Raw genomic sequence first — 19526 nt, forward strand, 5'->3', positions numbered from 1 at the left:
GGGGCTGCACTCCCTGTGAAATCTTCACCTTGGCATAATTGCCACTGCCCTGCCCTGCATACCTTTAGTGGTTCCAGGGGCGTAGGGACTGCAGACGGCTGCTTACTAAGCTTCTGCAGCTATTTCTGGGCCTCCCTAGTGTGAGGTGGAAACTTATCACACTGAGCAACTGTTCCCTGTCTCTAACACATTTGGTGCAAGGAGAAATGGGTGGGTGGTTGGGGGAGCATCACATAATTACATGCTAAGTAGTATTCGCTTTTCTCTCATCTTTTCTCAGTTGCTTTTCCAGAACTCACTGAAGTCAGTGTTCAAAAATATTCCCTCTGCCCTGAGGAAATTCAATTCCGACACCTGTCTTGAGTAGAGATTACAGAATTGTTGTTGTTTTAATCACACTGCACAAAAGGCCAAGATGTTCATTTTGCCACCAATGCAAAATGTTCATTTAGCCAATGTTCATTTAGCCTTTGTAGCACTGGTGTAAATGCATAACCATGCAAGTATTACTCTAAAAATTGAAGATGCTGAATTTGGGGAAGCCACCAATTGGAAAAATCCACCAATATTCCATGTTTCTTTAGCATACACAGAGTAGGAGAAGCATCTGACATTCAGTCACCCACTCCAAAGGGGCCAAGCAAAGGAAACACTGGTAACATGTAAATCTTATTTTCCACCCCTACACCCTGTTAAAGATTCCAAATGTATAGACCTATAATAGAATATTTACGCATGTATAAACTTTGTGATGTTTTGAATTATCCCATAGAGAAGCATTATTAAAGAATTCAAGAACAAGACTTTATTAAATGCCCTTCAGAGACTGAACCTCGATTTGAACAAACCATATCTAGCTGGGCTCTAAAAGCCAGAATCTATCCTCACGATAGTCCAAGGCATTCATTTATTCTTGCCAAGTAGTTTTCTTTTCATTGCCAGCAATTCTATACTATGGATTCAAAAAGTAGGTATTTGCACGGCTGTCAAAAGTGATGGGTGAATTTCCGTCTGCACAGTTCAGAACCAGTTTGGCATTTACCAGCTCTTCTTACTTAGGACTCAGGAAGGCCAGATTGTATTCCTGGCAGTTCTCTCCCGGCTAGTAACGTTGTCACATGCATGTACCCCTTTGTCTTGTTCCCTGGGAATTGGAGTTCCAAGCACCAGCTATGATGGAGAGCTGGAAATGCAACTCTCCCTCCCCAGAACACACACACCTGGAAAACAAGGGGAGGCTTTCTATCTAGATGGCAGAGGAAAAGCGCATAGAATGTTTGCAAGGTAAAATTGAGGGGATTTCCCAAAGGCCAGGGAATATAATCAGCAGAAGGAACGGGTGGATGGCTTCTGGGTCCAGTGGTTTGGTCAAGTAGTTCACAGTGATCAACCAGACTTTCAGCAAGAGTTTAAACATTAATGAATGTTTGTGTATGTGCTGAGAAAGCAATTGAATTTGGGTGCCTGATCTGCTGAGTACACATGCATAAAATCGCATTTTATACTCTGAGCTGGAGAGAAACTCTTGGGGAAAGTCACCACAGAGCTGAGTATTATGGCAAACATGTACAGTGGTACCTCGGGTTACAAACATTTCAGGTTACAAACGCTTCAGGTTACAAACTCCGCTAACCCGGAAGTAGATTATGATCTACAGAGAGTGCCACCCACGCTGCTCAGCTAACGTAGAAATCTAGCCATTTCGGCATTCTATGTATTGCAATGTTCCAGAGGTTCCAGTACTGACCTATATTTCAATGATCCAAAGTGAAACTTCTGAAAGTAAGCATAGATGTTATGATATACCAAATGAAATTAGCATTAAATCTAGAAAAGGAGTGTTCAAAACTGAAAAGGCACACCACTTTGAACACACTGGGCTTAGATTCGCTTGCTGAAATTCTATACTGAGCTCTGGTTTTCAGCTTCCTTTTGCCAGAACCGCTAGACAAATCAAGGGGGAAGGGTAGGCTCCTCTCCGAGAAAATGTAGGAACTGACTTAAAATAAGAGTTGCTATCAAGAGACTCCATTCCCGACTCAGAAAAGAAGGAAGAACATTTTGCCTGGACTGCATGATGGCATCCCTGCCCCCCCAAGTGCATTTTCAAGGAGGTGCGGTAATTGTATTTGGACCTACAAAAATCTTGATTTGTTTCGCACTTCTTTTTGTTGCCTTTTTTTTTTAAAAAAAAAATATGTTAACCAGATTGAGGGCTTAAATTACTTACAACAATTGAGTCCAGTAGGAGCATGATCTAGTTAGATACCACCCTATACATACATACATATATATATACATACATACACACACCATCACATCATATACATCATTACTTAAGTTGTTACACAGAAAAAGTGATAGATATTTTTAGACATACATCTAAACATACATCCATACATCCTCCCATGATCCTATTTTACCTCTCTTTGGTTTGTCGTGTTCTCCAGAGATTGAAAGACTGGTGGAAATTTACAGCCACTCTTTCTTTGGGGTCTCAAAAGGTTGGATTAGATGAGGGGTCGGCAAATTTTTTTAGCGGTGGGGCGGTCCACTGTCCCTCAGACCTTGTGGCAGGCTGGAGAAGTGGCACTGGGGAGGGGGGGAGCTGGAAGAAGAGGCAAGTAGTTCTCCTCCCCACCCCTCCAGCCTCAGCCACTGCGCTCACCTTCCCAGGGGCTGCTGCTGCCACCATCACCACCACTGCTGCTGCTTCTCGTGGGTAGGCAGATTGAGTTCATCCATTCCGCTCTCTGGCCCACAGGATTACAGGGCGGCAACAGCGATGATGGCGGCGACAGGAGGTCACACCACGAAGCCAGAAGCCGCTACGAAGCCATGACTCCAGGCGATGGCGATGGGAGTAAGAGGCCAAGCGGCAGCGGCTCTACCAATCAGACGCTGCGCCTGGTTTATCTCAGTGCGGTGCAGGGACATCTCTGCCAATCAAACGCCGCTGAGGTAAACCAGGCATTTGGGTAGCAGAGCCGCTGCCACTCGGCCTCTTACTCCCGTCACCATCACCGGGAGTCTCAGCTTCATGGCAGGTTCTGGCTTTGCGACGTGGGCTGGGTTTACGAGCCTGGGGGGCCGCATCCAGCCCCTGGGCCTTAGTTTGCCAGCCCCTGGATTAGATGACCCTCGGGACCCCTTCCAATTCCTCTACTTTTATTTCTGTTGGGGTAGAACCAATGTGTACATCTACAATACAGTGGTACCTCGGGTTAAGAACTTAATTCGTTCTGGAGGTCCGTTCTCAACCTGAAACTGTTCTTAACCTGAAGCACCACTTTAGCGTATGGGGCCTCCCGCTGCCGCCGCACCACCGGAGCACAGTTTCTGTTCTCATCCTGAAGCAAAGTTCTTAACCCGAGGTACTATTTCTGGGTTAGCGGAGTCTGTAACCTGAAGCGTCTGTGACCTGAAGTGTCTGTAACCCAAGGTACCACTGTACAGTGGTGCCTCTGGATGCGAACGGGATCTGTCCCAGAGCCCTATTCACATCCAGAAGCGAGCGCAACCCGCGTCTGCGCGTGCTGCGATTCGGCGCTTCCGCGCATTCGCGTGACGTTATTTGGAGCGTCTGCGTATGTGCGAGCAGTGAAACCTGGAAGTAACATGCTCCGTTACTTCTGGGTCACCACAGAGCGCAACCCGAAAATATTCATCCCGAAGCTACTTCAACCCGAGGTATGACTGTATATGCATCTGTTAGAAGAAGTGACATTGCAGAGGCAGAAACTGGTGCAGGTTCCACTGGCCTAATGCGTACCCTTCTATGCACCTAAGGAAGTTGGGTGGCTTCTTGCAGATATGAACGATCCACATCATTCCACAAGGGCCCAACTTCGGGGCTCCACATCAATGGACAAGGTGCAGAGCAAACTTTCCTTTGTGCTGATCAAATCCAGCTCCTACGTGTACCTAGCAGAGCCTAACCTGCTGTGGATATCCCACATTTCAGCCTTCCCAACCATTCACCATGCTGACTGGAGCTTTGGTGGAAGTTTGAGTCCTCAGCATCTAGTGCCATTTCTTAATTACCCAGAGGTGGTCCTTAATTTGAAAGCAACTGTGTAAACCATGATGGGGTAGGTTTAGATGTTGATTAGAAATGATGTACCAAAAGGGCTTGGGCCCAATTTAACCTAATGAATATTAATGGCTGACTTGGGAAAGAACACCTGGTGCTCATTTTCATATTTATGGTCCTCTTAAAAATTAAACCAGAAAACGGGGGGGGGGGGGCACTGAATAAACTCTATAAAGGTGGGTATGTTAATCATTAGCTTGTTTTCTGTTACTTAGGTTTTTTTGTGAGCAGAGCTTAAAAAACCCCTATTAAGTATGTTTGCAAACTATACAACTGTTTTTGAAGAAAAGGATTAATTTTTCTTTGGATATTTTTGTATTTAAAAAATATGTATCTGAAGAGAAGGCAAAGGATAAAATCATACTACATTTAATTATTTGTAAAAGTAAACTTTCAAATTAGTACACAAAGCAAATAAAAATAAAAATGCTGTAGTTAATCTGACTGCTACTAAGATTTAGATGGTCCAAGTAGCAAAGTCCTAAATCTCAAGAACTAGGGAGTGGGAAAGATGGGTAGGTGGGAAGAGAGAAAGATGTTTGCTTCAGCATGACCTTATGTCAAGTGAATACTAGCAGGCTGGGCGGTAGAAAACTTCTGCCTTTGACAGGGAATGGGGGGGAGGTCAGCCTTCGCATCGCAGCCCTGGTCCTCGGTTTACCTCAATCCTCCCTTGACAGGAGATCTTATTCTGAACAGTCCAAGCTGCTCTAAGAAGATGAAGCTGAGTACGATCTGAGTAAGACGGCAGCCAGCTGTCGTTGCTTTTCCCATATCTGACTTTTTGAGAAGGCTTGCAGAAACCGTGCGTCTGTTTGCTTCCGACCACTACACCAGTAAATACACCAGAGGGGCCTCTAATTTTCACTTTTCCACTGAGTACTTAGCACAGCAAACATCGTCAAAGGGGTAGGGTATTAAAAAGCCATAAGAGATTAAGGTTGCAATTTGATGCATGCTTACCTGGAAGCAGATATTTGTTTATTTTTGTTTTAGAACAGAGATAGGTGAGCATGCAAAAGCTCCCCCAATATTAACTAAAAATTACCTGATTTACTGTATTTTTGGTGTATAAGACGATCCCATGTATAAGACGACCCCTACTTTGGGGAGCCCAGAATTTAGAATCATTATTTTAAAGTTGTTCAGCTTTTGGGAGAAATTATCCCAAAAATTGTTGAGCTTTTTTTCAACCCACCGCTCGATCCACCTTGCCTCTCCAGCCTGCGTATGTGTCTCGCCTCAGCCGGTGAGAGCCGATGGCTCCATGCCGCAGCCAAGCTCCCTCCTCGCCTTGGCACCACCTCACCTCTCCAGCCAGCTCCACGACCCTTGGTGACTCAGGAAGCATCAGGAGCCGCCAGCTAACCCAAAACTTACTGTATAAATCCGTGTATAAGACGGTATTCTGGAGGTAAATTAATTCAGGCAAATTTTCCAAGACACTCTGAGGTCTTAGGTGTCCTACGAGCCTTTTATCACATGTAAACCCACATTTTAAAATAGCTTCTTCATGCAAATCAGGCAATGATCAGTCCCAACAATGAGATGCTTCTTTCATATATATATATATGTTTTTTAACGTATCATTTCCAACATTCATATAACATAACTTCTTATCTTATACAATATTTTTGACTTCCATCAACACCTCTGATGATTTTCCATTCTTTATCACTTATTCTGCATTTCTTAATTTCCTATGACTCTTAATTATCATTAACTAATAATTCTCCTCATAGTCTTACTTGTAATATTTCAAATAGTCCTCCTTACAAAACTTCTTGCAATCCTACTAGCGTAATCTGTTCACTACTATTACTTTTCAAACAGTTCATATATTTACTCCAGGAGATGCTTCTTTCCAGAGACAATATGCTGTTTCCTTTTTATATCTGTTTCTTTTCCTGTGTCCTCTTTCGCTGTTTCTCTTCTTTCCTATTCTCCACCCACAGGCAAACACTTTTCGAGCCCCTCCTGGGGCAACAATTATGGGCAGGTGATGGGGCTGGCAGTGGACACCCCTGAGGTGCCCACCATCTGTAGATCGCTGGTGGTGCTGGCCCACGACGCTGCCTTTGATTGTACCAAAGTCTCATGAAACCACAGGAGCTGCCTCAAATAACAGCAAAGCACCTGAGCTCCACTGCCTTCAACGAAACTCAAAACACGCCTAATTTTCTCTGAATTAGCCTGATATATGTATGGCAGTCTGACTCCCTGCTAATAAAGACACTATGATTCAGCTGGAAGCTTTCCTCAACCCACTTACTGCAACTGAAATGCTTGGACCCTGCATATTTGGCCATTTTTCTGGGTCAATTAATTGAGTACGACACATTTCACGGGGAAGTTTTACATTTGCCACGTGTCTACTTGCTGTTTCAAACTGCTTTGTGGAATTCTCTCTTTACGTTTCTAGCCTAGAGCTGCAAGTTCTAACAAAAGGATGAGGAGAATAGAGGGTCAAAATGGAAAGCACCCAATGAAATTTCAAGTACCGTATTTTTCGCTCTATAAGACGCACCAGACCACAAGACGCACCTAGTTTTTGGAGGAGGAAAACAAGAAAAAAAATTCTGAATCGCAGAAGCCAGAACAGCAAGAGGGATCACTGCGCAGTGAAAGAAGCAATCTCTCTTGCTGTTCTGGCTTCTGGGATAGCTGCGCAGCCTGCATTCGCTCCATAAGATTCACACACATTTCCCCTTACTTTTCAGGAGGGAAAAAGTGAGTCTTATAGATCAAAAAATATGGTATAGGCTACGACCTCTGGTTCTGTAATGCCTTGTACTTCTGTTTAATGGAGGCAAAGAAGCTGTTAAATAGTACCCTGTCAAGAGGACTGCATAATCCAGAAAGGCAGTTTTCCTACATACTGAGAGAACATTCTGGTGTGGATCCTTGACATCGTAGTTTTGAGTGGATAGGAACTGCACACATCCACAAATATTCAAAGGTAAGTTCTTTTAAAAAAGAAAAGAAAAGTTTCCCCACCTTGCTCTATTTTTCTGGCATCCAATGGATGCAGAAACCTTCTTTCATCACGCAGTCTAAGTAATCTTAACATTCATAATTTGACACCACCACCAAAATGATTTAAAATTATGCTTTGCACTGTTTCATGTTGTACTCAATCTGACAGGGAGCTGAATCACCAATTCTGCCTTGGAACGGCTCCAAAGCTAGTTGCATTCCCATGTGCTAGCAGGTGCCTCTGCTCAATTTAAAACTGCTGGCATTTAAAACCCCTGCTTTTCATGGAATCATAGAGCTGTAGATTTGGAAGGGATCCCGAGGGTCATCTAGTCCAACCCCTCCAATGCTTTCTCTGCTTTCCCTCTCACCCCCTTGTTCTGCATGTTGTTTGTTTGTTAAACAGATTCAGTACAAGGAGATAAAATAGCCTCAGGCTCACTCCAATTTGCTCTTCCCCTCGCCTTGCATCTGAACATGAAAGCACAGCACTTCCAGCAAATTCTCCAGGCACCTTTTTCTTCCCTTTAAATTAAATCCCGAATTAGTTGCAGGTTTTGGTAAGCATCTAATGCTCTCTACCTGTTCTTCCTTTCAAGCTCGAAGTGGGTTGTTTGAAGTATTATCTAACACAAAACAAATAAATATATCTCTCTAATATTCCTTTTTAAAAAACCCAAATAATGGCTTTCCTTGAGCTTCTTGGAGGCTTTCAAATTGCATTTATAAACAACACATTATAGATGTAAATCACTCGCTAATAAAGGTTTTATAGGGTTCCCTTAATTTTATAGTCCAGAAACAATAATATCTGAATTTCACAGAAAGCGTTCTGTTTCCTTTTTAAAAAATGGTAATAAAGTTTCTAATCAACAGCAAAAGATTACTTCATGTAATCTGAAATAATTATCACTTACCCAGTGAATTACCATTATTTATAGAATATGTGCAAAGCTGGCTTCAGCTCTGAGGCAGGGTGTGGCTGGCCTGTGCTCAACTTACTGGACAATGGGGCATGAGTTATAACTCATTCAGCAGTGCATGAGACGAAGAGCTCATCTTTGTTTGAGACTCTGTCTTGCCTTGTGATGCCCAAATTCTTCCAGGCACAGCGCATGTGGAAGGCGTTAAGGCAGGGGTCGGCAACCTAAGGCCCATGGGCCACAAGCAGCCCATGGGGGTCATTTAACTGGCCCATGAGCTGCCCCCCCAAACAAGCTGCCTGCTTGGCGAGTCCCTGCATGCTGCACTAAACCGGTGTAGCGCGGAGACTCGCTTCTGCGGTGCCGGAAATCGCATCTGTGCAGACGCAGATGCCGGAAATCGCGGGCGTACGGGCGATCCAGCCCATGGAGGGATCTCCGCTGGAGTGAACCGGCCCAGGCGAGGTAAACTTTGCCGACCCCTGTGTTAAGGCACTGATCCTGGCAGTTGTAAGTAGCCCATGGCTCACTTTCATAAGGAAGCGTGCTCTACCTGGGCTCCACAGTTTAAAATAAAAGGCTAGCTCATTTAATCACCCCAAGTGGTTCGCTACCACCCCTTCTGGCCCAAAGGCAGCACAGGGGCAGAATGATACGGAACTGGAGCAGGATACCACTGAAGGCTTTCGTCTCTTGTCGATATGCGAATGGACAGGAAACAAATGTAGGGACTTGGGTGGTCACATAGTCTGAATTACGAGAGAAATTGGTAATTCTGGTTCTGAACAGAGGGAAAGAGGTATTCCTGGCTGGCAGAATATACAGTGGTACCTCAGGTTAAGTACTTAATTCTGGACATCTGTTTTTAAGCTGAAACTGTTCTTAACCTGAAGCACCACTTTAGCTAATGGGGCCTCCCACTGCCGCTGCGCCGCCACTGCACGATTTCTGTTCTCACCCTGAAGCAAAGTTCTTAACCCGAGGTACTATTTCTGGGTTAGCTAAGTCTGTAACCTGAAGTGCATGTAACCTGAAGCGTATGTAACCTGAGGTACCGCTGTACTGTCATTTCTTCCTTCAGACTAGCTTCAGTTTAATATATACGTTGCTCATGGTATCAGTGTTAGACTCTCCCTAAAAGCAAAAAGCACAGATATTCCATGATAACCCATGTCGCTCTTCAGTCAGCTAGTATGTGTGGGTGAGTGGAATAATCCGTTTCACCATCATAAAGCCTTTGGAAAGAGCTCCCTACAGGAGCCATGACAAGAATTCTGCTACATTTTATATGTGCAAAATTTCCTGTGTTTGTGTTACAGCTGACAACCAGAAATGTGGAAAGCCGCCCACGGCCAAAAAGTATGTTGTGGAGTCCCACACTAACCTTGCAACTATGGGTGTTACAAATATCTGATAAGAATGTTGTATAATTGCTATTCAAATAAGCATCCTGTTGGAACAGCCGACGGGTCTTTTATTATATCCGTGAGAGAGGAGAGAGCTGCTAGAGGCTAGTGTTGTAAAGTGTTTAAAAGTTTACAACAATTATTTGAATGTGCACTTAACTGCTTTCAGAGATGTCCGGGTTTGGGGCTTTTGGTTTGCACAACGCACAATTAAGCAAAATGCTTAAAACACACACACACGTGACATTCAGCAATGATTTGATTCCACATCATTATCATTACCAAGTTTCGTAATGTCAGTTCAAGGAAATCAGAAATATCCCAGATATAAAGGGACAAGTTTAGTATATTCCTAGTCTTATCCCACCTATAAACAGGCCAAAATCCATGTCCTCTCTGCAAATGGGTGAGGCCTCTGGTGCCCCATAGCTCCTGAATGAGCACACCTAACACTATGGCAGAAAATAAAAATTATATATTGTATGAGGAAGTGCCAAGATCCATAGAACCAAAATAAATTATCTCCATCTACTTTGAAATTCAAAACAAATAGTTCATAATGATAATGTCAAAAGCTTCTCTTTTTTTCAACAGCACCACTATCGCCTGCTAGGGTGAGGATGTGTCCAGACAGAATCCACTTACAGTTCAGGCTACAAAAAAATGCATACTGACAGTATTCTATTTAACTTCCATTTAACTTTGGAACACTGATCCAAAAATTCTGCTGGCCTTTCTGAAATCTGCCATGCTCTCAAAATGCTACCAACAAATCAGCATTTATGCATTTTCACTACAACCACACACACTCCATGCTGTTTCAATCACCTGTGTCCTTGCAACATTGGTGGGGTTTTTTAGCAGCAAACCATTGTCATCTTTGAAATCCAGATATACCCACTTATATTATTTCTACCACATGAAATCCCCCAAACTGATGGCCACAAAGAAATCATAGAATCATAGAGCTGGAAAGAACTCAAGGCATGCCTGCACATGAAAATCCAGGTAGCATAGAATAAGTACCCTTGAATGATGCTAATATTTTATAGGAGTTTTAATTTGTTTCGGTAGTTTTATTGTGGTTTTAATCTTCTGCATGTTTTAAATCATGGTTTTAATTTTTTTAGTGATAATTTTATTGTATAACTTTTTTGTAAACCACTTTGAGGCTATTTCCTACAATCAAGTGGTATATAAATAATATGAAATAAATAAAATAATGAACTGTTGTACAATTGTATATCAATGGCCAATGGGCTTTACAATGCGTACATTGTTTCATTTCCATTCTACAAAGTTCTTTGCAGCCTCGCTTTCACAACAGACAATGGAAGAAAATTCCCATTTCACAGAGAGGGCTACTTCACAAAGTATCCAATGAAGTTCTAAAGTCTCACAAATTTTTGCTACATGAGATTTTCTAGACCAGGGGTCTGCAACCCGCGGCTCCGGAACTGCATGTGGCTCTTTTACACCTTTGCCACGGCTCCGGGGGGATACTAGCGAGGGGAGGAGGCGCATTGTGCGCCCCGACACTCTCCACTGTGGCGGGCGCTGTACTGGCTGTGACATCGCATGGGGGCAGTGCGTGCGTTAGTCACGAACCGTCCCGACGTCACCTTCCCGCCCGCTGTCAGATCGCGGCTCCGGAGATATATTTGTTTTAAATGTCGCAATGGTTTTGCGGCTCCCAGTTTTTTTTCCTTCGGAAACGGGTCCAAGTGGCTCTTTTTGTCTTAAAGGTTGCAGACCCCTGTTCTAGACAATGAGAATATTGCTCATTACATAATGAAGAAAGGCAGAGCTCTGGGTGCAACTGAGAGGGGAGCAGGACAGACCAGACAAACTATTAGTTTCCTTCTACAGTCGTACCTTGGTTTTCGAACGCCTTGTGAGTCAAACATTTTGGCTTCCAAATGTCACAAACCCAGAAGTGACTGTTCTGGTTTGCAAACTATTTTTGGAACCTGAACATCCGATGGAGCTTCCTGCAGCCAATCAGAAACCACGCTTTGGTTTTTGAATGTTTTGGAAGTCGAACGGACTTCCAGAACTGATTCCATCCAACTTCCAAGGTACGACTGTAGATGCTTCCTGACTTACTAACCAGAGGCAACTTTCAGGTGTTAACCTCCTCCCGCTCTTCACTGAAACTTTGGTTGACAGACCATCAGCCTCCATCCAGGTCCACACCAACAGATGCGAAGATAGAATCAAATGGATGCTACCTGCTAGCAGCAAGAAAGTGCTTGTTTTACTTTCCAAGGCTTTATCTCCAGATCCCTGTGGGTTTTGGAGTCAAGACTGCGACTGCACCCACCAATTTATGCTTAGGGCTATATAGTCTCTCCCCCAATTGTGAATGCACTTCACCATGTTGACATAAACGTGTTAGTCGAAAAAAGACTCTGTGCTACAACACACAGACAAGAATTCCCTTTCTGGGAAGAAATATAGATCAGCTGCTTTTGCACATAATAATCCCAGATTCAGTCCCCAACATTTAGAGTTGCAAGGACACCAGGCAGGAGGAGCGCTGGGAAAGGGCTCTGCAAGTCGCAGCAAACACTACTTTTCTAGATTACGAAATAATCAGCGTACGGAGGGAGGTTCAAAAAGTATCTACATGGTGCCTAGAAATAACTTACACCTAAATATTAGCAAGACACTTGGAAAAACAATATAACTCAGGTGGTTAGGAAGGCCCAACAGAGACTCCATTTCGTCAGGGTCTTGCGAAAGAACAATGTTAAACAACAATTGATGACTTCCTTCTACCAGTCCACAATAGAAAGTGTCCTCTCATATTGTATCACAGTGTGCTACATTGGCTTGACAGCCATGGACAGAAAGTCTTTACAGAGGGTGGTGAACACAGCACATGATATCATGGGCTGCCCCCTGAGCCCGCTAGATGACATCGCAAGGGATCGATGCCTTAGGAGAGCGAGAAAAATCCTCAGGGATGATTCACACCCCGGCCAGCACCTCTTTAATCTTCTACCCTCGGGCAGGAGATGTAGAAGTATAATCAGTAGTACCAACAGGCTAAAAAACAATTGCTATCCGTGGACTGTTAGGCTGCTGAACGGAAGATAATACAACTGACTTTTGGGGTTGGTGTGTTGTGCGACAAGCACATAGAGTGCAATGAGATCGAGTGTTTGTGTGGGAGGGAGGCTCGGTTAATTTCATTGTACACAGGCTGTACATTGACAATAAAGGTATTGTTGTTGTTGTCGTTATTGTTAGGTACTGAAGTTCTCACCCTGGGCCAGCAGGGGGATACTGTAGATAGTTATGCAAATAAGGGATTGAAAGTGACGTTCAGTGATTGGATAGTTTTAGAAAATTGTTACAGTTACATGGTACGGGAGCTCTATATAAGCAGGCTGACTGAACCCCTCAGTTCAGTACTGTTCTGGCCTCTGAATAAACGAGAGCTGTTTGGAAAATCACTGTGTCGTCTGATATGTTCACCCACAACTTAACAATTATTATTATTATTACTATTATTATTGTTATTGTCGTTATTATATTACAGCATGTAATATAGCTTCATATGCTCCTACATTCTGAAATTCATCCAAAGGGCAGCTGAGAAAGTAACTTTTCAGTGGATGTCCAGTCAGGAATTTGAACGCAGGCCTCCCAGGAAAATCCAGTCCTAGTTGTAATGGTTCTAGGGGTTGCTCGTGCGTAAATCGGCGCCACACCTGGCTGGGTTGCCTGAGTGAACCTTTTCTGTCCGGACAGCCACTCGCTCGTGGCTGTCTCAATCGCTGGCAGAATCCGTCAGTGGGCGTTTCTTGAACTTCTTCCAGCAAAGAAGTTCTTTGACGCCTAGTCTCCACCTAGTCTCCCTGCGTGGAAGCCTTCTGCGCAGGGAGGGTGTGGGCAGCGGAGGACCCGTGCTCTCCCCGCTGGTCCCCGGCGAGGAGTCATGGAGCCACCTCGCCGATTCCCCCATCTGCCCCCCTTCTCCACTGGTGCTACGCTGATTTCCTTCCCCAGAAGATGTGCTGCTTCTCTCCCTCCCGGGACTCTCTCCGGAATCCCTCTGGAGCCCTCCCTCTCCCCATGGCTCCGATGGCAGTTCCCTGACACTAGTAAACACCACCACCTCTCCTGGCTGCTATCACCTGCTACAAGTAATGTCCCGTTTAAAAAGACACCCAGTGCCGCAATGCACGTTGCTGCAAAACACAGCCGTTCACTTGTGCTGAGCTGGCAGGACTTGGATACGCATGAGCTGCCTTCTACACACTGGTTTCATTTGGCTTCTCTTTTGACAGCAATAGTCTATTCTATTTCCAGTCACTGACACAGCAGTAATGACAGTTTGCCTGGCCAAGAGCTGCACGATTGAAAGCAATAAATATTATCTGCCTCTTAAACTACGGTAGCTTGCTGCCAGCCTACAATTCCACAGCTTGCCATCTCAAACCAGCAGGCCTAACGAGGCAGATGCAAATAACTGCAGTTTGATGAGCCATGCAAAAAAATTTGTTACAGATATTCTTGAACATCTACAAATAGCAAAAGTGTGCTCCTCTGGCGAAAACAACGACAACACCCAATATTCGCCCTGCTTCCAAATTTATGAGCTAGTAACTGAGCAGACCTGAAATATGGTCAAAGAGCACATAATTAATAAAGCAAGTGGATATAATAAAATAATCAAAATACAGATAAATTCTGGGCTAGATGGCTCTTGATTTGACCCAGCAAGGCACGTGGAATTCAAAGCTCACTTTCTGTTGAATGAAGGGGAAGTACAGTCATCGCCAAGTCCCAAATCCAAGCTCTGATGTTATCTCTGACTCAGAACTGCTCCTTAGAATTACAAGAACTAAAATTTATCTTGCATGCATTCATTAAACAGATAAGAATTATTTTACTGCTATGCATTTATTATTATTATTATTATTATTATTATTATTATTATTATTATTATTATGTAGCTACATGGACCCATTGGAGGGCAGGAAACATCTTTTCAGGAAGCAACAGAATGACAGAAGGTAAAGTTGTGCATCTGCTATAGGTTCTTCCTTTTGGACTGCTTCCCACACATTCACCACATCAAAATACTTGGAAACTCACTTACCAATGCAGGCATGGACTCTGACTGAAAGCTGGGTCCTCAAAATGACACTGTGCTTCTTGCCCCTGCTGTGGGGGTTAAAAATAGGGGGGGAAATGATGAACTAATTAAAGCAAATCTCAGTGAATCATCTAATATACTGTATTAGATATAATATACTATCTAATATACTCAGCAATGGCAGTTATTCCATTTTTTATAAAAGCATGCATGAAACTGCAAGGACTCTTATTACCACATTAAACAAGAATATGTTATATCTATATAAATAGAGGTAGACACACACAATTTTTATTGTTCAACCGATTTGCACCAGAAAAACAGTCCATTTGGCTTATTTATTCTTTGCCAGAAAGCTCGGATAGAAACGTTTACATATTCATCAAATACATGAAAAAACAAACATAGCTAGGAATGATGAGCTCCCTGGGCTCAGTTTGTACTTGGGTTCATCCAAGTGGGCAAATTCCCTACAAGCCAGAAAACTGCTTAAAGCCCTTCAAACGCTTAATGGTGTTACGGGTAGCACATTTGGGTCCAATTCCCTCTCAGGTTCCCTTGCCTAGCAAGCAGGTTAATGGGGCTGCTCTGGCAGAGGGAGGCAGCAGCATCCGTCAGACGTTTTCAAGCATCCTGGGGAAATTACATTGCCCAGGGCTCCAGGGTCACTGCTGTAACAGTATTCAAGGTGCCAGGGAAGAGGCAAAGTCAGACATGCTCGGCCTGCTGTTGTCGCTAAAGTTGCAGTCTGCACCCTCTAAACGGTGGACGAACAAGCGGGGGGTAAAAGGGTGCAGCTCTCCTCTGGCTCAAGCGAGGACTCCGAAGGCTGAAACAGTGCAAGTTCACATTCCAAGCCAAGCACTCACAAAGCCTGGCAACATCTCTAAATAGGACAGTTAAACAACACACCTTAAGGCTTGCCCTTGTTTCCGGTTTTCCTGTTGCGGCTGTCGCTAATCCTGCACTTTTGGGTCTCCATAGGGATGCTTCCAAGCATGGTCAGGTGGTGAATGCACTTCAGAACAACGCCCCCCCCCCGACCTTCTTGGTACGGTAGAGTGGGCAAGCCCAGGGCACGCGGGGACAGTTAGGAGTGGGGAGAACATGCATGACCTAGACTAGCACTCTCTCCATGTGCTATTTCCACACATTTAGGGAAAACGTCTGAATGAGGCTGGAGAGAAGTCCTACTCAGGCTTGATACAACTTTATCACAGCAATACAAACACAACACATAGGCTAATAGTGAGTAGAAAATAAATAACAGAATAATGATATCATTCAAATTATGGGAGTAAACCAATCAAAGTTCTTATACAGTGGTACCTCAGGTTAAGTACTTAATTCGTTCTGGAGGTCCGTTCTTTACCTGAAACTGTTCTTAACCTGAAGAACCACTTTAGCTAATGGGGCCTCCTGCTGCTGCCGCGCCACCAGAGCACGATTTCTGTTCTCATCCTGATGCAAAGTTCTTAATCCGAGGTACTATTTCTGGGTTAGCGGAGTCTGTAACCTGAAGCGTATGTAACCTGAAATGTATGTAACCCGAGGTACAACTGTATACAATATAACAGAGTGGTAGCAAGGACTGTCAAGCCTTGTGTTCAAAACAGATGTCTACGGACAGTCTCACAATAGTCTTTCAAAAGTATCAACAGAAGACGTCTCGAAAGTTGAAATGTCTTCCGTTGATACTTTTGAAAAACTATTGTGAGACTGCCCTTAGACATCTGTTTTGAACACAAGGCTTGACAGTCCTCGCTACCACTCTGTTGTATTGTACATATGAACTTTGATTGGCTTACTCCTATAATTTGAATGATATCATTACAGTGGTACCTCAGGTTACATATGCTTCAGGTTACATACGCTTCAGGTTACAGACTCCGCTAACCCAGAAATAGTACTTCAGGTTAAGAACTCTGCTTCAGGATGAGAACAGAAATTGTGCTCCGGTGGCGTGGCAGCAGCAGGAGGCCCCATTAGCTAAAGTGGTGCTTCAGGTTAAGAACAGTTTCAGGTTAAGAACGGACCTCCAGAACGAATTACGGACCTCTGGAATGAATTAAGTACTTAACCTGAGGTACCACTGTATTCTATTATATATTTTCTACTCACTATTAGCCTACATGCCGTGTTAGTATTGTTGTGATTAGTTCTTATTGCAACACAGGGGTTTGTTTTTGATACAGCTTATGCATACAATCCACTGAGAATTGCATGCTCTTGTGTAATTCATAGTCCTTTCAACTGTCCTATAAATAAGGCAGGCAAAACCCCTCTAGTCTAAGATGATGGTTGTGTTTATTGTAGTCAACCATGCCATAGGCGTCATCATATGACATCACAATGCCAGTTAGCTTTTCTGTCACAGTTTGACTAGTGAGCTAACAGCTACCTCTGTGGCCCATCCTTTGCTGCAAGAGAGCAGAGATACAGAACAATACATTAAGATGAGTCCCACACAGCCCATCTGCTCAGAAGCCCCACAAAGCATAATGGCACTTACTCGCAAGTCAGACCAAATAGGGGGACAACCTTAGGGTGGAATTATACCCATAAATTACACTACATCCCAAGGCTGCTCAGCTGGTGTTAAGATGGAGCTGTGCCAGCAAGATTGAACACACCAGGAGAACTCCACTAGCATAGACACCCTGCTGACAAAGCTATGTTTTCCCATCAAGGAATGACTTTACCAAAGCTCTCCTTTGAAGCTCTTTCAGTGTTTTCACACATATATTGCTGCAATACTCTTAAATAAGTAAATCAAACCCTGATGCCCACAACTGAAAATCCAAGTAAGAACATGGAAATTATTGCTGCTGAAAGAGCTGATGTGCAGATAAGTCAGGAGCACTATCTTACCTTACCTTTCCCGCCCCGACCTGGCCACAGTGATCCATGCGACGGTCACCTCCAGGCTTGACTACTGTAATTCTCTCTACACGGGGCTGCCCTTGAAGCTGTCCCAGAAACTCCAGCGGGTGCAGAATGCTGCAGTGAGGCTCCTCACGGGGTCTCTGCCATGGGAGCATATTCACCCAGTGCTTTTCAAGCTGCACTGGCTCCCGGTGGAGTACAGGGTCAGATTTAAGGTGCTGCTTTTGACCTTTAAAGCCCTTCACGGCCTAGGACCATCGTACCTACGGGACTGCCTCACCCGGTATGCCCCACAGAGAGCCTCAAGGTCCATAAATAGCAACACCCTAGAGGTCCCGGGCCCTAAGGAAGTTAGACTGGCTTCAACCAGAGCCAGGGCCTTTTCAACTCTGGCTCCGGTCTGGTGGAACGCTCTGCCTCACGAGACCAGGGCCCTGCAGGATCTGATTTCTTTCCGCAGGGCCTGTAAGACAGAGTTGTTCTGCCTGGCCTTTGGCTTGGAGCCAATTTGATTCCCTCCCTCTCTTTCTTTTTTCTTTTCCTTTCTCCTCCTGCAATGAGGCTACATTTTAATGTTTTAATGTTTCAATATTTTAATGTCGTATTTTAATTTTGTTTTTAAGTTGTAATGATTCAACTTGTTTTTATTATTGCTTGTTAGCCGCCCTGAGCCCGGCCTTGGCTGGGGAGGGCAGGGTATAAATAATAATAATAATAATAATAATAATAATAATAATAATAATAACTGATGTGCACCCATTGGATAATCAGGAGCACTGCAGCTACTACTGCAGAGGACAATAATTTTCAGCTGTAGTACCAACTTTTCCCTGCTCCAAGTCCTTGTAGTAGTGGGAGCCAACTAGGAACGGCCACTCCCAGTAACCAATATGTGAAGAGGAGACAGACAATGCAGGCACCCATAGAAGTCATCTCCGTTTGGTATGGGTATCTGCCCTGCTTTGATTGATATCATTGATTGATTGTTGAAATGTGGCAGGACATAGTGGGGATCAGTGATTGGCATGCCAATTTCCAGGTCTAGAGCATACACACACCTGGTCTTCCCATTCAACACTGCCTCTGCCTGTCTCTCATGTTGCAATATCTCAGCTATGAAGTTGGAACAAGCACTCTGCCTAGTAATATGCCATACAGAGAACTCGGGGGGAGGAGACAAAAAAAAATTAAGTGTACACTCCCTCAGGAGACCATGCTTTCTCAGTAAAATGTTAACCATATACTGTACTTGAAGAACTGAAATAATGGGATCTGATGCTCAGCTGGAAAGAGCATGGTTTCACCTGCCAAAATGCATCACAATATATTACCATCCTCCTTTCGTTTTCTCCTTGCGTGGTATACAAAAATATTTTTTAAGACCTACTAGTAGTCAGAAAATAGAATGCTTTCGAAATATCTACAGATCTAACACAGTCTTCTGGTGCCACTCAGAGCTGCACTTAACAACGTTTATTGTTTTGGATACAGCTTCTTAACAAAGCAGTATCTGTTAGCAACAGTAAGTAGAGAAAGCTCCCTACTTCCAAGAAAGTAATTATGTGCTACAGTCCTTCTTGAGCTCCGTACGCACCTGGTACGGAGAGCAAAAGGGATCCAAGAAACAAAGACAAAGGAACCAAGACAAAGGCATAAAAATCCCTTCTAAGGTGGCTTCCCCACCTTTTCCTATTGCCATGCCTAGAACAGGCAACAAACCTCCTTCCAGTGGCAAAGGCAGAAAATGGAAATGGAGCCAGGGGGGCTTGTCTCCCCATTACAGTACCCCTCAAAAGGTTTTTAACTTCCTGCCAGTGGTGGAGAAAACCCACATCATGCAACCCAATTCTCCCCTATAGAAACCGCCATGGAAATCAATGTTTCCACACCTTTCTAATGTACAACTTACCCAGAATCCTCCTGGAAACCTTCCAATTCATCCTTTTGTTCTGCTAAGGTAGACTCTAAATCCAAGTAGGTACCATTGTGAGACAGCTGCAATGTGCAGTCATCAAGCTGAAAAAGAAAAGAAAACACTGTAGTTCACTTTATCAGTTTCAAGGCCTCCAGCCTCCAGACCAGCTTACATACAATCTAGCACAAACCATCAGATTGTTGCTGCCCCGGTCAAA

At 44.0% G+C, this 19526-nt stretch overlaps 1 protein-coding gene across 14 annotated transcripts in view; it reads right to left on the reverse strand.

The window, feature by feature from the left end:
• FHOD3 (formin homology 2 domain containing 3) overlaps window positions 1-19526 on the reverse strand; it is a 316929-nt gene that overhangs the window by 246850 nt on the left and 50553 nt on the right. For all 14 annotated transcript variants that reach the window (XM_080976479.1, XM_080976478.1, XM_080976473.1 and 11 more), the window contains exons 2-3: window positions 19304-19410; window positions 14512-14576 (exon numbers count right to left, since the gene is read on the reverse strand). In XM_080976479.1, coding sequence (XP_080832605.1) covers window positions 14512-14576; window positions 19304-19410 — 172 coding nt within the window. The remainder of the gene's footprint in view (window positions 1-14511; window positions 14577-19303; window positions 19411-19526) is intronic.

The sequence above is a fragment of the Podarcis pityusensis genome (genome assembly GCF_964106645.2).
Source record: "Podarcis pityusensis genome assembly, chromosome: 13".
Lineage (NCBI taxonomy): Eukaryota > Metazoa > Chordata > Lepidosauria > Squamata > Lacertidae > Podarcis > Podarcis pityusensis.